Below are 22,188 nucleotides of genomic sequence, written 5' to 3'. Positions count from 1 at the left end.
AATGACAATGCTCTCAAAGATATGACAAAAATAAAATCACACATTTTTGGACTCGTCCAAACGCTCCACACTATGAGTGACACGTACAAGTGACGTCACAACGTGCGAAAATGTTCGCGAAGATAGTTATGTTTGTTCGACAGCTGCATTAAACATTCATAAAAGTTGTTACATTTTTCTTGTTATTTATAATGGTTAAATTTATTTTTATAATTTCATACTTTTTGAAAATGGAACACAACTTTCCAACCAGCTTTAAATCTTCGTATTTAGATCCAGCTGCACTGTAATAATCTATGAATTATCACAATGATCCTAAACATATTTATTTTATCTAGATTATGCATATTTTTTACAATTCTCTGACCTTGGCAACTACCCTATTGGCTACTTGGCCATATAAGATTTTTTTTTTGACATTACAAAAAAAAATCTGATTTGACTAGTTAGAAAGTAGTCATATTTTATAAATGAATCAATATCAAATGAAAAATATATATATAAGTATATAATTAGTAAAAAGGTAACCAAGTAATTTATTTGTAGGTCCTATAAGGTATAACATGCTTTATAAAGTTATATAATATATAAATAAAGCGGTTGTGGTGTAACGGTTAAGACGCCCGCCTGTGGATCGAAAGGTCTCAGGTTCGTATCCTACTCGTGCCACATGACTCATATATAGAATGACACACTCGATATGATGATGACGTTAAATTACGTTGTAAGTTAATTACTTATTTAATATTTAAAATTATATTCCATTTTAATGTGTTAAATATTATCATAATGTGTAAAGTGGAATGTTTTATTCAATTTACGTACTTATAATTTTTAAAAACTTAGATTACACATGTTAAACAAGAGACATATTTTCAAAAATAAAATTGTCTTAAATAAAAGAATTTGTTTTGTTTATTATTTTTTCATTTTTTATTCTTCATTTTCATTATTTATCAAAAACTCAACGACCTCCACCGCCGATCTCCTTATCAGTCTATCTTTCAGAATGAAAATGTATAATTTTTAATAATAATACCTTTATAATATCCTATAAATAATACCTTTATAAGTCCTTTATAATAATAGTATACTATTATTATAAAGGACTTATAAAGGTATTAGTATTAGGATTATAGTTCTTTATAATAATAGTACATACAGATTATAAGACCTCTGTCTGTTCGAAAATTAATAAATTTGAAAGCTACTGAACGGATTTTCATGCCGTATTCGCCAATTATGTGGATTCCTGCTAAAGGTTTAGGTCTATTTTTATTATGTTTTTACCCGAGCGAAGCCAGGACGGGCCGCTAGTATATAATAATAAATTATTCTATAACCCTAGTTATGTATTTATTAGGTACTATAAGTACCTAACTAATTGGTTTAGTACAATTTTTTTCGAAAGGAGTTTTCATATTTTCATACAGAAAAAAATACAATTTAAACATTAAAAAAATAGGTCTAAGTCGGAGAAATCATTATTTGTATTTAACTAAACATCTATGGAAAAAATATTTCTGGTATAATTATTGTGTAGACTATATGTAACATAACAATATTGCACCCGAGCGAGGCCGGGGCGGGTCGCTAGTACACCACGAGCACGCCAGGACAAGGTCGCTAGTACAAGCGTTGTTGGCAACTAGTGGGTAAGTCTGATACTCTTTTACGAACGAACTGAAGATTAAAACAAAAAAAAGGAGACGACGTTCAAAATTTAAAAGAACAACGCAAAATGTCACTTTTAAACACTAAGTCAAAGGACAAAAAAAACCAAGTGCCAAACAGTTATGGTATTTTTTCAAAATTGCGGTGTAATAAGTTCTTTGTTCATTTTGCTATTCAAAATTGTCTGTGAATTTATCGAATATTATTGTCCAATGTATAATAAACGATCTACGACTTTGACTAGTATCCCGGAGAAGGCGGAGTGCGAGGACACCAAAAAGTGGGTCCCGAAAAACAAACACGAGGTGCTGAAGGCAAAATACAAGTGTTTGAAGAAGTTGTTTCAGATATACGATGCTAGCGTTATAGGTGAGTTAACTAGTTCCCATAAAGAACTAAAAGTCGTTAAGTTTTGTAGGAAGCTACATATTAACTACAAATTAAAGAATATCGAAAAAGGCCACATTATTGATAGGCTTATCGATAGATATTTTGGAAGAATGTTATTGATAAATAACAATATTATAGCTGGTATCAATATTATTGTTCCGTGATCAATAATATGACGACTATCGATAGCACTGCTCCACACCCAACAGCATACAATAGGCGTAATATTCAAATAAGATCTCTCTGATAATAATAAAAGCTTGTGTCAAAAAGGACATTTTACTAAAAATCTTGAAGGTACTTTATGCCGCTTTCGCGGGTCTACTGGCAGGAATTTCTATAGTATATAGATAGTATTTCTATAGATAGTAGTACCTTCGTACTTAGTTTCCTATTTGTAAGTTTTGTATTTACAATGTTATATTGCGTATATCAATCTTTATTACATGGTATAAAACAAAAAACTTTTGATCTCTCCTGTAAAGGAAAACATCGTGTGAAATGGAGAAGGCAATGGCAAACTACTCCATTAATAATGCCATGAATGTTGTTGTGTGTGTTTCATTCCACGTAATGACCACGACCCTCAGCCGTGAGGAATACGACTATGAAGATAAAATAGTCTCTTCCCGCTGTTTGTCCCTATATATACTTAGATCTACGCACTTGATCTATGCGGGATTTTTTTTCATTGAATTGTGCCAGGAATGCTGCCAGAACAGTGCGGCATGGACGGGGAGTCTGTGGCCGGCACCGAGCCGCACCACCACCAGTCGAAGCGCAAGCGGCGCTCCACGCGCACCAAGACCGACGCGTGCGCAGGCACATCGGAATACTCTAACGGCGACGGAGAAACAGAGGACTCTAATTCGGAGAAAGGTATATTATCCACACTAGTTAACTAGCCTTTTGAGTCGTGGTTATTAAGCCAGATCCACACTGTCAGCGAACACAGTGCCAACGTGGAGGTGTGAACATTGCGTTGTTAGTATGAGTGATTTTATTTACCGCAATGAAAAACCAACAACGTATACCGAATCCGCCAAAGTTTGGCGAACTGTTCGACGACAGTGTGAAGCCGGCATATCGTACTTATTGTATGCTACAACTAAAACTCTTTTATAGATAGTGAAGGCGTATTTTGTTATGGCCCAGATATATCTTATACTGTAAATTATCTTAGTCAGTTCAATAATAGTTTCAGTTCAGAACATTCGCATCATGCTAAGCGAATTTTGAAATATTTACAAAAGACTAAAACGGTCTAATGACTGTTTGGTTAGTCATTTTGTGCGAGAAGCAATATCTAATAGTAAATAGTAAAAGTTTATCTGTCAACCTCAAAGATGCCTGCGGATTTGTTGACAAAAAGTTTATGTGCTACAAAACACAACTATTTTGTCAATAAGTTAGGAATAACTTATTGACAAAATAGAAGTTTAAAAAATAGTTAAATAAGTTACTTAAGGTAATATTTTCTTTTTTTTTTAATTAAAGGGATACAAAATAGTTTTAAATTAAAAATATATTTAGGTGGATATTAGTTTATTTTGATATGTGAGGCTGTTAGAATAATGTATCAAAATAAAAAAGAAAAATGAATTGTCTATTCGCAACCGGCATCTGTTTTTCTAATATATTTTAGCTTAGCAGTCTATTCGATTTGGGATTTTTGGCGGCATTAGTGGTGTGTGGAGAATTTTCAGCTCAACCAGTTGAAGACATTTGCTTCAAAATTGACTCGCAAGATTCCACCCGATTTAACATGGGTACATACGAGTAGATTGCGAGTTTCAAAACAGCTTGATTCTGTTGTGTGTTTTAGTTAAAATCAACAAGGAAAACAATTTCCTATCTATAACACTAAATGTGACGGTCAGGAAAAAAAAAACCTCACCGTCACACCAGTGTGACAGAGCGGTGTGAAGGCGAGTTACGCCCGAATACGACAACAACAACACTCGTATCTTCTCGGAAGCATGATTTTATCTTCCAGAGTCATCAATAGCCACAGCGGTGATGCGGGACCTGAAACTCAACCCGTGTTCGTGCACCTCCACGCAGTTTGACGCCACCACAGTCTCCAAATACGCCGGGACCCAGGCGTCGAGAGATGACGTGAGAAGATGCGGCTGCGAGTGTCAGACCACGGAGCAGCCGCCCCAGCTGCCGTACCTGATGATGCAGGCCAGCAAACCCAGGCTGACGAGGTTCCAGTGTTTCATACAGAGGTGAATACGTTAAATTATTCTTCTTGAGGTGGTGAATAAAGTTTCTTTTGAAGCTCGTTTCAAACATAATTACATTTTGTCAAGTCCAGTGTAAAGTGCACAAAACTCTCCCAGTTCATGGATTCAAGTGTTTATAAAGTTGTTTACGTTAATAAACTTGGATAGATATACAGTTTCCAAATACGACGACACTTGGGTCGAGAGATGACGTGAGGAGATGCGACCGCGAGTGCCAGATCACAGAGCAGCCGCTTCAGCTGCCGTAAAATGTTTATTCAATTTAGGAAGATATACAATATTATATGCCATGGAGCACAGCATATTAGGTGTTAAATTAACTGATCGAGTTCGAAACACTATGCTGCGTTCCGTAACAAAACTGACAGATGTAGGAGAAACGGCGGCTAGGCTTACGTGGAACTGGGCGGGTCACGTTTGCCGTATGCACACTCTTACAACCTGGATTCCAACTGACGGGTACAGAAAGCACAGAAAGCGAGGTACGCCTAGGACTAGACGGTCGGATGAGCTTAGGGCATTCGACAGACATTGGATGGAGAAAACCAAAGAAAGTGGAAGGACACGTGGAAAGCGAGTTCGGAGACTTTTGCCCAGCAGTGGGGGACATGCTAAGAAAAAAAAACAACTGGAGCACACTCCACGCCATTAAGAGAGTCTTATCGTATCGGGTTGCTGGTGTCCTCTGGCTGCGTATCATCTGGCAAAACGCATACTCTAACCTACCTCGAGCCCAACATGCTATAATCAATATTTTATATGCCATTGTTTCTAGAATATTCGGAATCCGGCGCGACTATCGTCCGTATTCGCCAGACGGGCATATCTATGCGGCCAGTGACAACAACATTATGCACACGTTCGGCGAGCGCCGGCGTCGCCGCGGGCTGAGGTTTCGTAGGCTTCGGCGTCCGAAGAAGACGCAGAGCGAGGTCCGTACAAATTTATATGTCTCATATCATCGTCATCATCCTCCATTAGGGGCTGTGAAGCCGCAAAGCCCGGGATCAGCGTGACAAAAATTATATTTTTACCATTAGCTCTTTGCCGAGATCTTGTTAAATTCAACGCGTGACAAAAATCGGTCTATGCTGTGAACCGTTGAGGATTTTCCTCGTCGAATGCCGATCATTGCACTATTAGGTCATTGATGCATTGTCATGGAAACTGAAGCGACGAGGATTGTACCTCCTAAAAGGGTAAAGCGGAAGTAGGTGGAACTTGCTTTGATTTAAACATCGGGACTGGAGAAACTAAAACCTTGTAAAAAAAAGTAAAGTAGGCAACGCGCAAGTACCTAATTGTCTACTTTTGCACATCCATGAGGTGTGTGGCCTGATTTATCTTCAGTTGGACCGTATGCCTCATATGTCTCCTTGGTACAAAAAAATGTCAGTACGTTTTAAAAGTAAGGTATATTCAGGTGGAGCTTCGCAATGTGCGGAGCCCCATGATCCTGAACTACGTGCAATCGGTGCAGAGGAGCTGTCTGATGGACACCACGCCGCGGCAGTGCCCCATCACCGGCTGTCGGATGATCTCGTACGGTTAGTGAGGGAACTTCTTCTCTTATACATAACTAACAGGTTGATAATCTACCACGTAACATAGCACGTTACTAACACGTCCACATGTCGTCCCTTTTTCCCATATGGTGAACCCATCGTCTAATGAAAACAGAGAATATAGACACAATGACGTATTTTCCACTCCAACATCTCAATTTACCTTTCAGGCATAATCAACTACAACGATCATCTAAACCTGTGTCATTTCTCTGAGCGGAAGTTCGTCTGCCATTACTGTCACGAGGGTTTCGACAACGAGAATGACAAACATGTCCACGAAAACGAGCATTTGGGCATCACGAAGCTGAACCTCACCGCCACAGACTCATCTGCCAGAGAGTCCACGAACAAGTCGAGCGTGACGCAAACCGATCCAGAGCTCACCAGATGCGACGTTCAAGAAGACAAATTGAAGAAGATCGTGTCATTTTTCGATAAGATTTCTGATCCGGATCAAGTTTTTTCGCACATGAAGAAGGATAGGTTTTCAGAGTCCAATTTGCGTAGCAATAAGATGGGGAGTACACCGGATAATGTGACCAGTACAGACTTGGACAACAGCACCGACGGTGAAGGGGAGAAGAGGACGGTCAGCTGTGTTAATTTAAGGTATGTGTTTCAGCTATTTTTACGTCCCCACTGCTGGGGCACTGGGCTACCCAATCACGGAGGAACTCAATACAATTTTGGTCACCCATGATTGGAATTATTGACCATTGTGAGAGTGCCTTAACCGCCAGGCCGAGTGCGCCACTGTGTTCCTTCGCATTATATCACTTGAAAACGGCATGAAAATCCGTAGAGTAGTTTTTTATTTTATTGCGAACACGCAGACGCGGCAGAGTACTTTATTTTACTAATAAGTATGTAAGGCAATAATATAAATATGTATAAATAGCTTGTCTCAATTTCACATATATCAAGGAGGAAGATCGACAGGCGACTGCACTCGTCGACCGAAGAGTCTGAGCGCACGTCTAAGTGTAGTTCGCCGGTCTGCTGCAACTACTGCGGCGAATGCTTCGACTATAGGTGAGATGGGATGCACTATTCTTCTCTTTTCATCTATTTTTATGAGCTTCCCTTGTTCTAGTGTTCTGTACCGCTCGATAGACAACTATCGATAGCGTTTCAATACACTGCCGATAGTTTGAGAATAAGTAATACTATCGATTGCCAGTTTTGGTGCAATATACTAATCGAGTCGATTTTAGTGTTGGTACATAGTAGTAATTAAGGAAGATAAAAGATATACCGTGACATATATGTTACGGCTATATTTATTTCTCTTACATAATTTGAAAGTAGTCTTCTTTCTGAATAGCGGGCGAGAAATCGAGAAAATCTCGTATGCAGTAAATTCATCGAAATATGTTTTCGAAAACCTGATTTTACTTTGATCAAATTCGAAATTCGAAAATGTGTTTGACACAGGTTGTAAGTCCATTGTATGGGAACTGATTCGTTTTTAACCTCTCCTATCAATTTTTAGGCGCCAACTGAGCCTCCACATGGACCTGGAGCACCGTTCCCACGGGAAGTACTCCAAATTCCACAGCTGCGCCGGCATCGTGAGCCCCAAGTGTCCCATCCACTCCTCAGACACCGACGACAACTTGCACAGAATTGCCACTAGGACAACGCTAACTGAATCGAGGGTTTCCGAACAGACTGTTACAAGGTGAGAAATGTTCACAAGTACATGAAAAATCAACATATGTGGGTGAGAAACAACAGTAAGTAGGCGAGAAGGAAATACCAGTAGAAGAGACACCACTATCTATTGGTGAGAAAGCTATCTAAAGTGAGAAACAGCTGTGCTGTTATCGTGAACTAGTGCCAGATTTCCTTCAACACCGACAATAACCTGCATGTGTTTCCACTAGGACTACGTCGATCATTGGTAAGCAAAGAGGACACAAGTAGGTGAGAAACAAACATTTAGTAGGATAGAAATCTTCATGAGAAACCTACCCAAGGTGAGAGACACGTGCCTTCACGGCATTTCTGCCATGGTTACGTTTATTTTACGTTAGTGTCAGTGTGACACCTATACCATTACGTTTCACAAATGACCTTTCCCCATTTCAAGTGCCAAAAAGACCTTTAAAGTAGTCTTAATAATAATAATAATAAAGATAAAGTTTTCATAGTTCCCATTGTATTGTCCACAACTGGTGTCATTCCCAAGCATTTGCATAATTCCCTCAAGCTACTCAATCTCAAACCCCTTACATATATTAATATGCAGAAAGCAGCAATCCTTAATACCTGTCGAATAGTTAGGAAGTTTATGGACTCTACAGACACTGACACCTACAACATGAATACCAACGACACACGGACCCCCTTAATCTACTTTTAAAATGATAGCCACTTGGCTCCTTTTATAAATTCACGGCACTAAGTCCGGTCCTTTGAGAGGCTTGCGTGGATATGGATCCAACACGTAGAGGCCCTTTGGAGAGTTTTAATGTTGTGTAGGTCTCCCGCCAAAACCCGCTCGCGGATATACCAATAAAATGATATGCCCATGAAGCAGGTCTCGGCGGGAGTGTGAACTATTGCAGAATAATGGATACTGGTACTGGTCTATAGAATGAAATTTGGATGAACTGAGAATGGGCTATTGCAAAGAGTTCGGTCACCTGCCATAATCATGATAACTGACTATTCAGTATACATAAAAAGGACCGGACTTAGTGCCGTGAATTTATAAAAGGAGATACATAATAATAATGTATTTATTACCCGTAGGGACCCGTCGACAAATGTGGTGTATACGTCTGTAAATCCCAACAAGCCGTCGCTGAGCAGTTTCGTGGGAAGGGGCGGCTACCAGTGGGAGCCCGGGACCAAGATTATACGTGTGTGACGTGCGTGCTGTTTGTGTGTGTCCGTGTGCAGTCTATAATATAGTTATAAATACATGTGCGTGTTTTATTACCCGTAGTATATTGACTATTGACCTATAGTAGTATTGACCTACTACACTCAAAGGAATTCGTTTTCATGCGAACAGCGTGCCAACAATCTGTTTGATTGGCAAAATTGTAGTAAATTATTGACGTACGATATATTTTGACGGTTTGTTATTTTGGCAGTTTGCGAGTATGATGAAATCATAGATTTAGTAAGTACTTCGACGGAGTACCTCCTAGTGCTTGCTACTAATTCCATGGATGAAATTGATAGATTTAGAGTTCGACCGAACGCGACGGAAAGGCGCCATCAATGGTACAGATGAGACTAGTTCTGTTTGCACCATTGATATTATTACGACTACCGTCTTACCTTCCTTGTCGTCTATATCTATACTAATATTATAAAGAGGAAGGATTTGATTGTTTGTTTGTAATGGATAAACTCAAAAACAGCTGTTTTTAAGGACAGCATTTATTTACAGTCGCAGGTCAGGTTTTTAAAAACAGTAATTGAATATCTATTAATACTAACTAATAAAAGTAATTTAAATTGATTATTAATATTTACCAAATCAAGTAATTTAAATTGATTATTAATATTTACCAAATCACGTGGTTATTATTAATAATGTTGTAAAATTATAATTTTCAATTATTGAAACTTACCCGTGACACACCCATTCCATCCTTCACATACGTTGTACGAAACAGAACCACAATGTCTTCTTGGGCATCCAAAGTATTTTAATTTTAAAAATTGTCACTCAATGGTGCAGGTGAGATCATACCCAATCCGCGGTTGCTAACTAATTAGTCTCCTCTGCACAATTGATAGTGTGGGTCAATGGTGCACACGGTACGATTAAACTCAAGAAATGCTGACTTGATGTCGTCAAGGATATGTGTCTACTCAATTTTGAAACAGCGGTATTATGGTAACTTAGTGGATTAGTTCGAAAAAAACTTCCGTCACGCCAGTGTGACAGCAGTGTTGAGGTGAGTCACGCCCGGAGATTTTGTACACACGTTTAGTTCGGATGAATGCATTAGTTTCGTTTGCACCCTTAACTACTTCACCTTACTTTCCTTGTCATGTTTGCACCATTCATAGTGCGAACGAAAGTAGTCTTCTCACTAGTTACAGCACAGACTTTTTTTTTGTCACGCATGTAATATAAAAATATTATGTAAAATGACATTTTTGTAAAAAAATATTAGGTAAGTACCATTGAGTATCACAAATAAAAACTACATTTTAAAGAATCATACCTTTATTTTCAGTATATTTATAACAACATGCCTATATTACATTAACATTATGTGACAATCCACATATAGTAAGTACCTTATGGTCGACGTTTAGGGTTCCGTAGCCAAATAGTAAAACGGGAACCTATTAGGTACTAAGCCTTCGCTGTCCCTCAGTCTCCCCTGCCTCAGGGCTGTATCTTATGAATCGAAAACTTACAATATTACTTAATTGCAATATTTCATAAATGATAAGATTACTGGGTCAAAAATAAAAAAAGGTGGGACAAAGAACTTTGATGACTTTGTCCAGCTGTGGGCAAAGCTAAAAAATGATTTAAAATTATTGTAACATGACGCTGTCGTCTAATTGTAAACGCAGCATTCCGCCGCCTTCCAGCAGAGGGAGCTGTTGACAATAACGCTGTATAATATATAATAAACTATAACTAAACATGCGATTCCTGAACAATGTTTAGTTATAATAAATTATAACTAAACATTGTTCAGGAATCGCATTATCTATTGGTGAAAACCGCATGAAAATACGTGCAATATGTGTAAGTTTTATCGCGTACAAACAACCAGGCAAAGGACTTTGTTTTAAAATATACTAGATGTTGCTCGGGGCTTCGCTCCCGTCAGAATTTTGAGATAAAATATAGCCTATAGCAATCTTGGATAATGCACCCTTCTAATGGTGAACGAATTTTTGAAATCGGTTCGGTAGTTTCGGGAATTACCCGCCTCAAACATACAAACTCACGAACACTTACCTCTTTATAATAATAGTATAGATAAGAATAGTTACCTCTCCTGGTAAAACCATGGGGTACTTATTATCCTGTGATGTCTCGTCTCCGCGCTGCAATATCTTGGGCCTGCGCGGCGACCGCACTATGTTGAACGCAGGGTACTCTGAGAAGTGAACATAATCACTTCATAATAATAGTAGACTGTACAGTTTACTGAACGATACTGCAAGTTTACTGAACGATACGGGAATATATATAGTGTGTCCACAGTTCATAGAATTCATTGAATGCACGTTTCCCCGAAAAACTTTTTTATATGTCAAGTTACAAAGTTTGTTATCATGCTCTTATCTAACCAAATTATGTCTGAATTTACCGATTATTTTAACTCAAGCTTATCTAGACTTTGAGAAACAAAAAAAAAATTGGTCGAAACGTGCTTTCGATTCAGAGTGATTCTGTGAACAGTGGAAGTAGACACGGAGGAATATAAACAAATGGATCGGGCGGTTAATTAATATTTACGTGTTAATTCAAAAAAATACTCTTCTCGGACATTTTCCCCTCGAAAATGTCGCGTTTCAAATAGAAATTCAAATCGGAAGATCACGGGGTGTGAGCAATAATGAACTAACTGAAATTTTCTCAGTCTATGTATCCAAACGGTCAAATTTCCGGGTTTGTCTGTTTATCCAAACTCGTTACCTAACCGCCAGTTGTTTGTATTTTCCACACTTTTTTTTTTGAGGCTTTTGTCCAGCAGTGGTGCTCAAACAGCTAATAAAAAAAATACAACAACAACTATATTTTTAATGTTATACTTAAAAGAACATTGGCTTACTAATATTACAAATGCCAAAGTAAGTTTTTTTGTTTGTTACCTCTTCACGCTCTATCTACACAACCAATCTTCTTGAAATTTTGCATACACGTAGATTGAAGTGTGGAGAATAGGGTCCCTTCATCCCGGAAAAATTGCTATACCAATGGGGAAAACACGCGGGCGTAGCCGCGGGCAAAATCTAGTACAGAATAACTAGTTGTTCGCCGCGAACTTAGACCTCGCGAACACAATAAATTTTTGATGAGTTTTTACAAAATTGTAAATATTTCAAAAACGACAACCGATTTTGTTACCCCACGAACTGGAAAATTCTATTGACAGATCCTTTTAATCTCATCAAAATCAGACCAACGGTTCGAAAGTTATCGCGTTACAAACACACATACAAAAAATGTATTTTGCCTCAAGTTGATTTGTAGCCACTACAATTTATCATTATTTGACATACACTACAATGTAGTGTCAATAATAATAAATTACCAGGAAAAATAGAAAACTCACCAGGTTCAGTCTTGGGCTGGTAGTCCACAGTCTGCTGCGGCACGTTGCTCAGCAGCGACAGTGCTCTGGCACAAGTAGGAATCACACTTGAAGTGCCCTATAATTATCATATACAGCCTTCTATTTAACTTGCAATGTGAGGTGTATGCGACTTCATACTCACTTGAAGTGCCATACAGTAATATACAGCGCAATAAGCATTTGTTACAAGCTTCTATTTGACTTGCAATGTAAGTATGTGTATGCGACTTCACACACACTTGAAGTGTCATACAGTAATATACAGCCCAATAAGCATTTGTTACAAGCTTATATTTAACTTGCAATGTGAGGTGCATGCGATTACATGCACTTGAAGTGTCCTACAATTATATACAGCCCAATAAGCATTTGTTACAAGCTTCTATTTGACTTGCAATGTATGTAGGTGTATGCGATTAGATAGATAAATAGATATAACATGTATTTGTAAAAAGTAATAACACATACATATTCTAGATACAAAATATAGACATAGAAACATAAAATAGGAAGTGTTAGTGTTGCAGCAATACAAAAAGATCCATCTCAGTACACATATCAGCCAAGAGGTGAACTAAGTCATATCAGATGCCTTTAGGCAACTTGAATGTTTATACAAGTTGCCTAAAGGCATCTGACAGAGATGACTGGTGTCAGAGTTTTCTGACACCAGTGTTAAGGGCGTGAAAATATCTATTCAGAGCCCGACAACGCGCGTTAGACTCCGCTGGTGTTCTAGGGAGCACACAAACATATATCTCATCATTGTGACCCACCTTGACAAAGGACATCTTGGTGATCTCGATCACTCGCTCGTGCTGGATGTTGTTCACTCGGAGCAGTTCCATCACCTCCTCAGGGGATGGATTCAGACCAGCTATCTGGAATTACACATTTCGCTAAAAATATATGTCTATGGTTTCTGAAAAAAAAAAAATCATCTATGGCACAAAAATCAACCCCTAAATGACTATAAATTTGAAAGTTTGTATGAAAATCGTGTTGAAAAGACGACTTCATTGGCCATTTTCGCTGACGAATTCGACATCGCAGCGGGCACACGACCACGACACCATGGCGACGCGCCATGATTGGTGCTCACAGTGTGACGGCACAAACCTCTATGACGGCCAAGTAGGCAGGGTGTTTTAGTCTCATGTGGGTTTTCAAGTCGCTCCGGGTGCGGAACCGCTTGGAACAGCGGGCACAGGACCACGACACCACCCCTGGTAATGACCTCTGGTTGCGCATCACTGTTGATCTGCCAACAAAGGTTTTCGTTCCATTTATTTCTACCATAGACAAAGAAAACTAACTTCCCGTTTCACATCATTGCCGCAGATTGGGCGGTCGATTTAATTATTCGCTCGCTCGAATAAAAAGAAAGATAGATAGATAGATAGAACAGACAGACGCGGCAAAGGATTTTTATAATATGTATAACTGGCTGTGCCCCGGGGCTTCGCTCTCGTGCAAATTCCGGATAAAAAGTGCCATATGTCTTATTCCAGGTTATATTCTACACGTGTACCAAATTTCGTGTGAAAGAGTAACAAACATACACATAATTTTACGAAACTTTACGTTTACGAAAACGTAATGACTGCGTTCAACATTACATTTATAATTTAACAATGAAATTATTTTCAGTATAACCGGTCAAAGTAACATTTGAAAAAATAACTGTATTAACTAAAATGTAATTATTAAAAAATAATTTTTTAATTTTATGCGTAGTAGCGCCATCTACCAACGACTTTTTGGTCATAATATGTTACCGGAATCCCGTAGTTTCGGGATAAAAAGTACCACATTTAATACATCCAAGGTATCTGCCACCTCAATAATAAATTACATAAAATTGTCCCAACCGTTTAAGCGTGAAGAAGTAACAAACATACAAACTTTCGCCTTTTTGATATTATAATATCCTAGTGGGAAATGTAAATAGTAAATGACATGTATTTCAGATCTAATATTTTTGTTCTAGAAACTCGATTTATTATTTTAGCCAAACTCTAATTGCAAATACCTCGCGGATATAACGCGGGGTTGCTATAGCGTACTCACCACAGAGATTCTACACAGTACAATTTGAATTTATTTAGCGTCTGTAACTGAATTTGAAACTATACAAAAATATTATCCTCCTTCACAATTCACGCCCGCGCCGCGACCAAATTATATGTGATTTTAAAATGTCTTTTTGATAAATTAAAATTCTTTTTCTGATTTATTTTTATTAATTTTCGTGTCAACCACCGAAGGTTTTAATACTTAAACGGGAGATTGCTTCGTATCTATAAAAAAATACATTTAAAAGAAAATTACAAATGACATTACGCTGTCATTTTGATGTGCAAAACATGACAGTGAGATAAAAATTAAATTGTAAACAAGAATGACCGAAATTAATACAAGTGAAAAAAACAAAACTGAGAAATAAGTTTTAAATAATATTTTTAGAATAATGCCACCGTGATGCGGCGGCCATATTTATGAATTTCATTAATTTCAATTCGTACAAATGATGTAGAGATATAAAACGTCCGTAACTTTGGCCCAGTCATGGGTTCCAACATCGGTTTACGACACACTGAAACCGCATATGAAATCGCAAACTGTTATAAGTATTAGAAATGTTTTATATTCAATCTGTATTCACGGCGACACGAAACGATATAGTCCATCAGGCTAACAAGCATGAATAACTAATGACTAGTCAATCGACCATGCACATAAGACAGAATCTCTTCCATGTTTACTGCAAGCTGCCCAGTGTACATACAAGCCATATTACATATAAACCCTACATAAGCCCTAACTCGAGGAGAATGACATAGAAAAGATATGGAATATACAAACTTACAAGATATTAAAATTCATAAGCCTATCTCTCTCACCTAAGCATCTTTCTCAGCTACAAAGCGTCGGAGCCCAGGGTTCGCTTTCCTACATTTTCATCTCCACTTGGCACGGTCGCCGGCATCCCTAGTTGTCAGACCATTGTCACACTTGATAATATGCTTGACGACATCTAGGCAGACTTATTGGGTTTGCCTTCTGCCAGGACCAGAAGCGGCATAGCCAGACATTTGTTATTTCAGTAATTTTCTTTAATGTGACATCAGATCGAAATCTCACTGACACAATTCGCTCACTTAGCTGATTTCAACCAAATTAACATAGTGGAGACCATAGCTTCTAGCATATCCAAAAAATCGATTATGGCAAGAATACGCCGAAACAAAAAGGCACTATTAAGAAGAATACGACGAACCGAAAAACAGCTTATGAGACAATTGAGACATAACAAAAAAACGTTTTTGAAAAAGTTCCGAAAATCGAAAACATCCTTCCTGAAGAGAGTGCGTCGTATCAAAAAGAATATTTGTAAAATATTACGCTAAAATATATTACTGCTCAGAATATAGATAGGAAAACATTTGATTAAAAATATAGAAAGTAATCAAATAGATTCTAGAAAGACACAATTTTTGGATTATGATTTAGAACAGCTTGTTTATATATACATAAAGTGATTGTATTATGTTTTGTGTGATATTAAATAAATAAATTGTTGCAGCAAAACAAAGGTATACACAGTTATATTACTGAAAAATCTGGGGGTACGGATACAAGCAAAGTTAAAATGCGGCACGGCAAAGTTGAGCAAAAATACCATCCTTTTGCTGCCATTTTCGACCATTTTCAACTTCGTTGTGGATAAAATAGAAGCCTGAATTCTCAGTAACCAAGCAAGCATTGTATAAACACACGGTGTATTTCAAATTTCTTTCAATTTGACCATTAGTTTAAGAATTATTACTAATCAAAATTTCTTAATTTTGTCACTCACTCACTGACCGATCATAAAGTCTAAGGTACTTCTAGCAGACATAGTAGCTTTTAATTTAGAATAAAATTAGTCTTCAATATACAAATCAAGGAAAATCTAAAATATTTTGCAATTTCGGTCTAGTTTTCTAGATACACCAACTGCATAAAAAACTTTGTAATCCCATATAAATACATAGGAGGACAAACTTACATTTGCAGTGAATTAATCAGTGTACTAATATAGGGAATACATGAAGTAAAAGTTTTCATAGACCACCACTTGCAGGAAAAGGTAAATGTGAAGGAAAAGGGAAATGTACTTACCTCCTGAAAGGGCGACCGGTCGCCTGCGAGCATACGGAAGGGTGATATGGTGTTTCGGTTCTGTAAAAACATATTATTGTACCTGTCATAATAGAACAGTCCATAAAAATATCTTTTTTTTAAATAAAAATATTAGAAGCACAAAAACTATAATTTTGAATGAGGAAAATACACGGACTTAGAAGTAAGAAGAAATCAAAATTATATTATCAAAATCAAAACAAATTTTCACGTCATATTCTAAATTAAATAATATTTACCAAAATATTACTAGCACTTCGGAACAACCACTGCTGAAAAAAAATGCCGAAAGAAACTCATTTAAACAGTGTTGATCCCTATCATGCCAGAAGCTTACCATTTTTTTAATATAAATTTATATATTGTTTTTTTCTCTATCGATACTTACCCGGGCATCAAACTTTGACCCTCGCGGCAAACATGAGTCTTCTGATGGCTCTCCAGACCTGCACGGGTGAAGAATTCCTTGCCGCACGAGTCGCACCACAGTTCTGAGAATATGCAATATAATGCTAGTAGTTTGTAGCCGAGAAATCCACACGCCATCGTTTTATTAGGAACAAGTTTTTTTTTTACAAAAATTGTCATCACATAGATCTTTGTTGTTTTCAACGTGTGACAATCATGTACAATAAATAGTTGAGGATTTCCCTCGTCGGGAGCCGATCCTGGGTGCACCATCAGGTCATGCTTATAATGCATTGTCATGGAAACTGAAGCGACGTGGAATATTTAAACACTATGAGACAAGTGGAAGTAGGAGAAATATAACTTGCAAGATATGATTACAGACAGACATCGGGACAGATGTAAATTTTACAAAAAATACATTTTTGGGACAAAATTTTATATTTGGTTTCCTTTTTTTATGAATACAATTTTATGTCATAATTTAACATGGCATACTTTTACTTGTCATAATAATAGTTGTTGTAATATCACAATGTTTTAGGCACAATTTTTTTACGCATACCTCCCATAAGCATAACAATTTTGATGGCGGCTTATGGATGGCCCGAGGGCCACCCCGCCGCATTCTAACCTACTGCTACACTATAGCTTTATGCAAATCAAAATTATGGTATATTAGCCTAGTTATTGAAAACGTATGCCAAAAAACAAGTATGTCAAAAAATATACGCTTAACTCGTTATGCTAAATTAAATTAGGATAAAAAAAATATGCGAAAAAAAGGAATCCCTTTATCTTTTCCTATATAATCTGAAGCTTCAAAGGCGGTGCTGTTAGCCGTTGAGAACCGACCCTGGGTGCACCATCAGGTCGTGTTTACCAACTCCATCATCAGAACCTGGCCACCATCTAATATCAAAGCACTCGTCAAGACGAATCAAACGAGCCCAAACTTGATGGGGTTACGTCGTTTCATCACGGAGTTCCTGTGGCCACCTTCCAGCTCCATCAACAGATCAGCTCTAGGTCATAATAATATTGCATTGTCATACGATATATACATGCATTCAAAATTTCAGCTCAATCGGAAAGCGGGAAGTGGATCAAATTCAAATTACAAACAGACAGACAAAGGGATATGTGAAAATAAATAAAATATTGTAATTATGACTTGTAATAAAAGCTTGTAATAAAAGCTTGTAATAAAAGCTTGTAATAAAAGCTTGTAATAAAAGCTTGTAATAAAAGCTTGTAATAAAAGCTTGTAAATAACACTCGCGAAATATTTTTTCTTTTTCGTCTTTGGAGAAAAGGCTGCTGTGAAATGTTGCGCCGCTTGGTATTGACCAGAGCGCGTGAAGAAGCGGCGCAACATGACCGGATGGTGCAGTACATAATGTATTGACATTATGTACTATATCATCCAATAGAAGAAAAAAAATTGAATTGTAATTTACAGCAATAATCCTAATTAATATTATAAATGCGAGAGTAAGTTTGTTTGTTACCTCTTCACGCTCTATCTACTCAACCAATCTTCTTGAAATTTTGCATACATGTAGTTTGAAGTACGGAGAAGGACAAAAGCTAGTAATGAATAAAAACTCACCTGGTTTGCTAAGTATACTCAGCGACATGTCACTATGTTCCTTCTTCCTGTGCTTATAAAGTGCAGTTTTGTTTGGCAACAACTCTTCACAGTCACGACACGGAATCCTACAAATATTAGGGTATGATTAATCGAATATACAAACAAAAATGGATTTAGGATCAGTTAATTGTCCGTCTGTCCGTCTGTTACCTGTAATCTTCTTTCGAAGCCTTAGAAGGACCGCTGTCCTCAGCATTCTTGCAGTGAATTTTCTTCCTGTGATATGCTAAACTCCAACTATAATAGAGAATAAAAATAATTATTACACTCTCTGTGTTTGTGTTCATCCGACTCGCGATACAAGCTTAGATAGATAGATAGATCATTTATTACAGAATATTCTGCCCATATATCCCACGCCTAGGTATGTTAAGTTAACACAAATATGAGAAAATGAGAGTACGTATCATCTCTGCCTTACACATACATTACATAATTTTATTGCATAGTGTGGACGATTGAGTGTTGTTTCTTTGCGAAAAAAAAATTCTTGAGAAATCATAAAGAATTTTATTATAGTTTTCCATTAGACAATGTAGTCATCATTCAGTATAGTATAAATATAATGCTTTTTAAACTTAACGATTCGTTAAGATATCAATTAAATTGTGGCGCTAGTGTACTGTAAACACAGTCTCAATAAATAAATATAAATAAATAAATAAATATATTAGGACAAATCACACAGATTGAGCTAGCCCCAAAGTAAGTTCGAGACTTGTGTTATGAGATACTAACTCAACGATACTATATTTTATAAATAAATACATATATAAATAAACATCCAAGACCCGGGCCAATCAGAAAAAGATCATTTTCCATCATGACCCGACCGGGGATCGAACCCGGGACCTCTCGGTTCAGTGGCAAGAACTTTACCACTGCGCCACCGAGGTCGTCAAAGTCTCAATTCATACACAGTGTAAAACAAAATCGCTTCCCACATCTGTCTTGCTACAAAGTTGCAGTTTTCACTGATATTTAGACAAATTTATGCCTAAAGGTTTACAGACGGCGTGCGAAGTGGGGCGGGCCGGTAGTTAAAGGTAAACTGACCTGTTTGGAAAAGTAAGTTCGCACTGATTGCACTTGTATAGAAAGTTGTCGTTTGCGTGCTTCATGCGGCGGTGGACTTGCAGATATGTCCAGTGGAGGTAAGAGCGACCGCAGTCCTGACATCGATAATAATAATATTTAATACTAGATTTTGCCCACGTAAAATTTCCCACGGGAACAGTCCGTTTTCCGGGATCAAAGGTACCACCCTATGTCCGTCTCCACACGTTAAACTTCTTCAAAGTGGTATTCCTATCATGGCTGAGGGTCGTGGTTGTTACGTGGAATGAAACACACACAACAACTTTCTTGGCATTATTAATGGAGTGGTTTGCCATTGCCTTCTCCATTTCACACACAAGTTAATAAGAATCAACCAGTCTGCAGGTTTCCTCACGATGTTTTCCTTCACAAGCAAAACTACTATACATGAGTCAGAATGGTATACAAACTCATGTGGCTCGAGTAGGATTCGAACCAGGGACCTTTCGATCCACAGGCGGGCGTCTCAACCATTACACCACCAACGCTTCAAAGATTCAAACATGTATGCAAAATTTCAAGAAGATCGGTTGAGTAGATAGAGCGTGAAGAGGTAATAAAAAAACAAACTTATTTTCGCATTTATAATATTGGTTTACACCCTTTTTTTTCATAGTTGTATTGATCATGGCTGAGAGTGGTAGTCATTACGTGGAATGAAACACACATGACGACTTTCTTGGCATTATTGATTGAGTTGTTTGCCATTGCCTTCTCCATTTCACACACAAGTTGCTAATCAACGAGTGTGCAGGTTTTCTCACGATGATTTCCTTTACCGGAAGCAAGTGGTGGTCGATGAAAACTACTATACATGAATCAGAATAGTATACAAACTCATGTGGCACGAGTAAGATTCGAACCTGGGACCTTTCGATCCTCATGCGGGGGTCTTAACCATTACACCACCACCGCTTCTAAAACTGCATTACTCAGTAAAAATATTGTGTGTATGACATCTAAAATTTATAACAAAATTCCACAATATAATTCAGGTCATTACAATTTGATAAATCCACACTCATCCATAATATTATTACAAATGCGAAAGTCTGACTGTCTATCTGCCTGTCTGTTCCACTTTCACGACTAAACCGCTGCTGGATGCTTGCATTTCAACCCCCAAAATACTATAATTGGGGGTGAAATATGTATGAAAATTATGTCTATGCAACACTCGTAGAGAAATTCACGCGGGCGAAGACGCGGTTTTATTTGTTTTTGTTTTTTAGAAAACACTCACGATGAGAGAGAGAGAGATAAAACTAAATAAAAAGCTTGTAAAAAGTAATGTATTTATGTTCCTCACCCCGCACAAAAAATGCTTGACCACGGGGAATCCCCCATAGCCGAGTATGCCGGTGGCGGCTGGGCCGGCTTCGGGCTTCAGGTTCGAAGTCTCCGCCCTCTTCTTGGCCTCCGCTAGAGGGCGCTTATAGAACCCGTGGGTCGTTTTGTGTGTAGTACACCTGTTGAAAACGTGCGATTTTTTTTATCCAGCCCTTGGATCTTGTGTCGCACTGCTGGGTAAAGGTCTTACCATTTTCTTCCGTCCCTTTCTGTTGCGTACTCTCGCTATATTGGTAGGAATAGGGTGGTTGCTTGTGTATAAAATTAAATATGTAAATGCATTCACATATGAAACCAATGTGAAAGTGTGTTTGTTTGTCCGTCTTTCACGTCAAAACGGAGCAACGTTTCGAGCTTATTTTTGGTGTGGCGATAGTTGGAGAGCTGGAAAGTGTCATAGGCTGCATTTCGCCGTGGGCGAAGCCGAGGGCAACAATTAGTTTATTCATATATACTAGCGGCCCGCCCCATCTTCGCTCTGGTAAAACCACATTTAAAAAGTAGCCTATGTCGCCCCCAAGGTTTCGTCTATATCTGTGTCAAATTCAAAATCAATATCGGCCCAGTAGCTTTCGAGTTTATTCATCACAAACAAAAATACAAATCTTTTCTCTTTATAATATTAGTATGGATTCAGTTGTTTCAATCGTTTCTCACCTGGAATAAGTGGCGAAAGCTACTTTACAAATATGACATATGAAGGGATTTTTCACTCCCTTGTGGATCAGACGGTGGTTGTTCAAACCCTCTTCTAGATAAAAGACGCTGAAACAAAAAGAATTAATATATAATATACTAGATGTTGCCCGGGGCTTCGCTCCCGTGGGAATTTTAAGATAAAATATAGCCTATAGCAATCTTGGACAATGTATCTTTCTAATGGTGAATGAATTTTTAAAATCGGTTCGGTAGTTTCGAAGATTAACCGCCTCAAACATACAAACAAAGTCACAAACTCACAAATGCTTACTCTTTATAATAATAGTATAGATTATAGAGAAATAGATAAGTGACTCACTCTACGCAGTACTCCAGAAAGTTTTCACAGTCTCCACTGCTCGTAAAGAGCATCACACTTCACAATCGTTTCTAGGATTGCCATTTGTCGCACACGGAAGTGATGCAGATAAGACAGAACTCACACTCGATAGTGGTGTAGCTAGAAGGAGAGGGAGATAATAGAAAGAGATAGACTCACTCTTCGCAGTACTCGCAGCGGAAAGCCTTCTCAATCTCCACCACTCGTATGATGGCGCGAGCTTCAAGATGAAAGAGAGGGAAATAAGAGAGAAAGGGATAGACTCACTCTTCGCAGTACT

At 37.8% G+C, this 22,188-nt stretch overlaps 2 protein-coding genes across 6 annotated transcripts in view; one reads left to right on the top strand and one right to left on the bottom strand.

Moving 5' to 3' along the window:
- The first annotated feature begins 1,745 nt into the window (after positions 1-1,745).
- LOC128681594 (uncharacterized) lies at positions 1,746-8,811 on the top strand. Its single transcript, XM_053765609.2, has 9 exons — positions 1,746-2,043; positions 2,770-2,943; positions 4,061-4,295; positions 5,089-5,245; positions 5,737-5,860; positions 6,049-6,490; positions 6,806-6,913; positions 7,374-7,562; positions 8,639-8,811. The coding sequence occupies exons 1-9, from the start codon at positions 1,797-1,799 to the stop codon at positions 8,754-8,756; spliced, it is 1,794 nt and encodes a 597-aa protein (XP_053621584.1). The 5' UTR covers positions 1,746-1,796; the 3' UTR covers positions 8,757-8,811.
- Positions 8,812-10,068: 1,257 nt separating this feature from the next.
- LOC128681531 (zinc finger protein Xfin-like) overlaps positions 10,069-22,188 on the bottom strand; it is a 32,086-nt gene continuing 19,966 nt past the window's right edge. For all 5 annotated transcript variants that reach the window (XM_053765506.1, XM_053765508.1, XM_053765510.1 and 2 more), the window contains 12 exons: positions 21,527-21,634; positions 20,829-20,988; positions 19,478-19,593; positions 18,572-18,658; positions 18,380-18,486; positions 16,748-16,850; positions 16,339-16,398; positions 13,294-13,435; positions 12,951-13,055; positions 12,154-12,250; positions 10,865-10,971; positions 10,069-10,462 (listed from right to left, as the gene is read on the bottom strand). In XM_053765506.1, coding sequence (XP_053621481.1) covers positions 10,397-10,462; positions 10,865-10,971; positions 12,154-12,250; positions 12,951-13,055; positions 13,294-13,435; positions 16,339-16,398; positions 16,748-16,850; positions 18,380-18,486; positions 18,572-18,658; positions 19,478-19,593; positions 20,829-20,988; positions 21,527-21,634 — 1,258 coding nt within the window. In that variant the 3' untranslated portion in view covers positions 10,069-10,396. The remainder of the gene's footprint in view (positions 10,463-10,864; positions 10,972-12,153; positions 12,251-12,950; positions 13,056-13,293; positions 13,436-16,338; positions 16,399-16,747; positions 16,851-18,379; positions 18,487-18,571; positions 18,659-19,477; positions 19,594-20,828; positions 20,989-21,526; positions 21,635-22,188) is intronic.

The sequence above is a fragment of the Plodia interpunctella genome, chromosome 27 (genome assembly GCF_027563975.2).
Source record: "Plodia interpunctella isolate USDA-ARS_2022_Savannah chromosome 27, ilPloInte3.2, whole genome shotgun sequence".
Classification (NCBI taxonomy): Eukaryota; Metazoa; Arthropoda; class Insecta; order Lepidoptera; family Pyralidae; genus Plodia; species Plodia interpunctella.
Note: the sequence above shows the minus strand (reverse complement) of the source record. Positions and strands in the feature narration are given on the sequence as shown.

What these genes read in the sequence shown, in the direction of transcription:
- LOC128681594 (XM_053765609.2), top strand. Translation starts at nt 1,797, where the DNA reads ATGGTATTTTTTCAAAATTGCGGTGTAATAAGTTCTTTGTTCATTTTG. An exon ending in TTCCAGTGTTTCATACAGAG is followed by an intron (nt 4,296 to 5,088) that starts GTGAATACGTTA and finishes CATTGTTTCTAG; the next exon opens with AATATTCGGAATCCGGCGCG. An exon ending in GTCAGCTGTGTTAATTTAAG is followed by an intron (nt 6,491 to 6,805) that starts GTATGTGTTTCA and finishes ACATATATCAAG; the next exon opens with GAGGAAGATCGACAGGCGAC.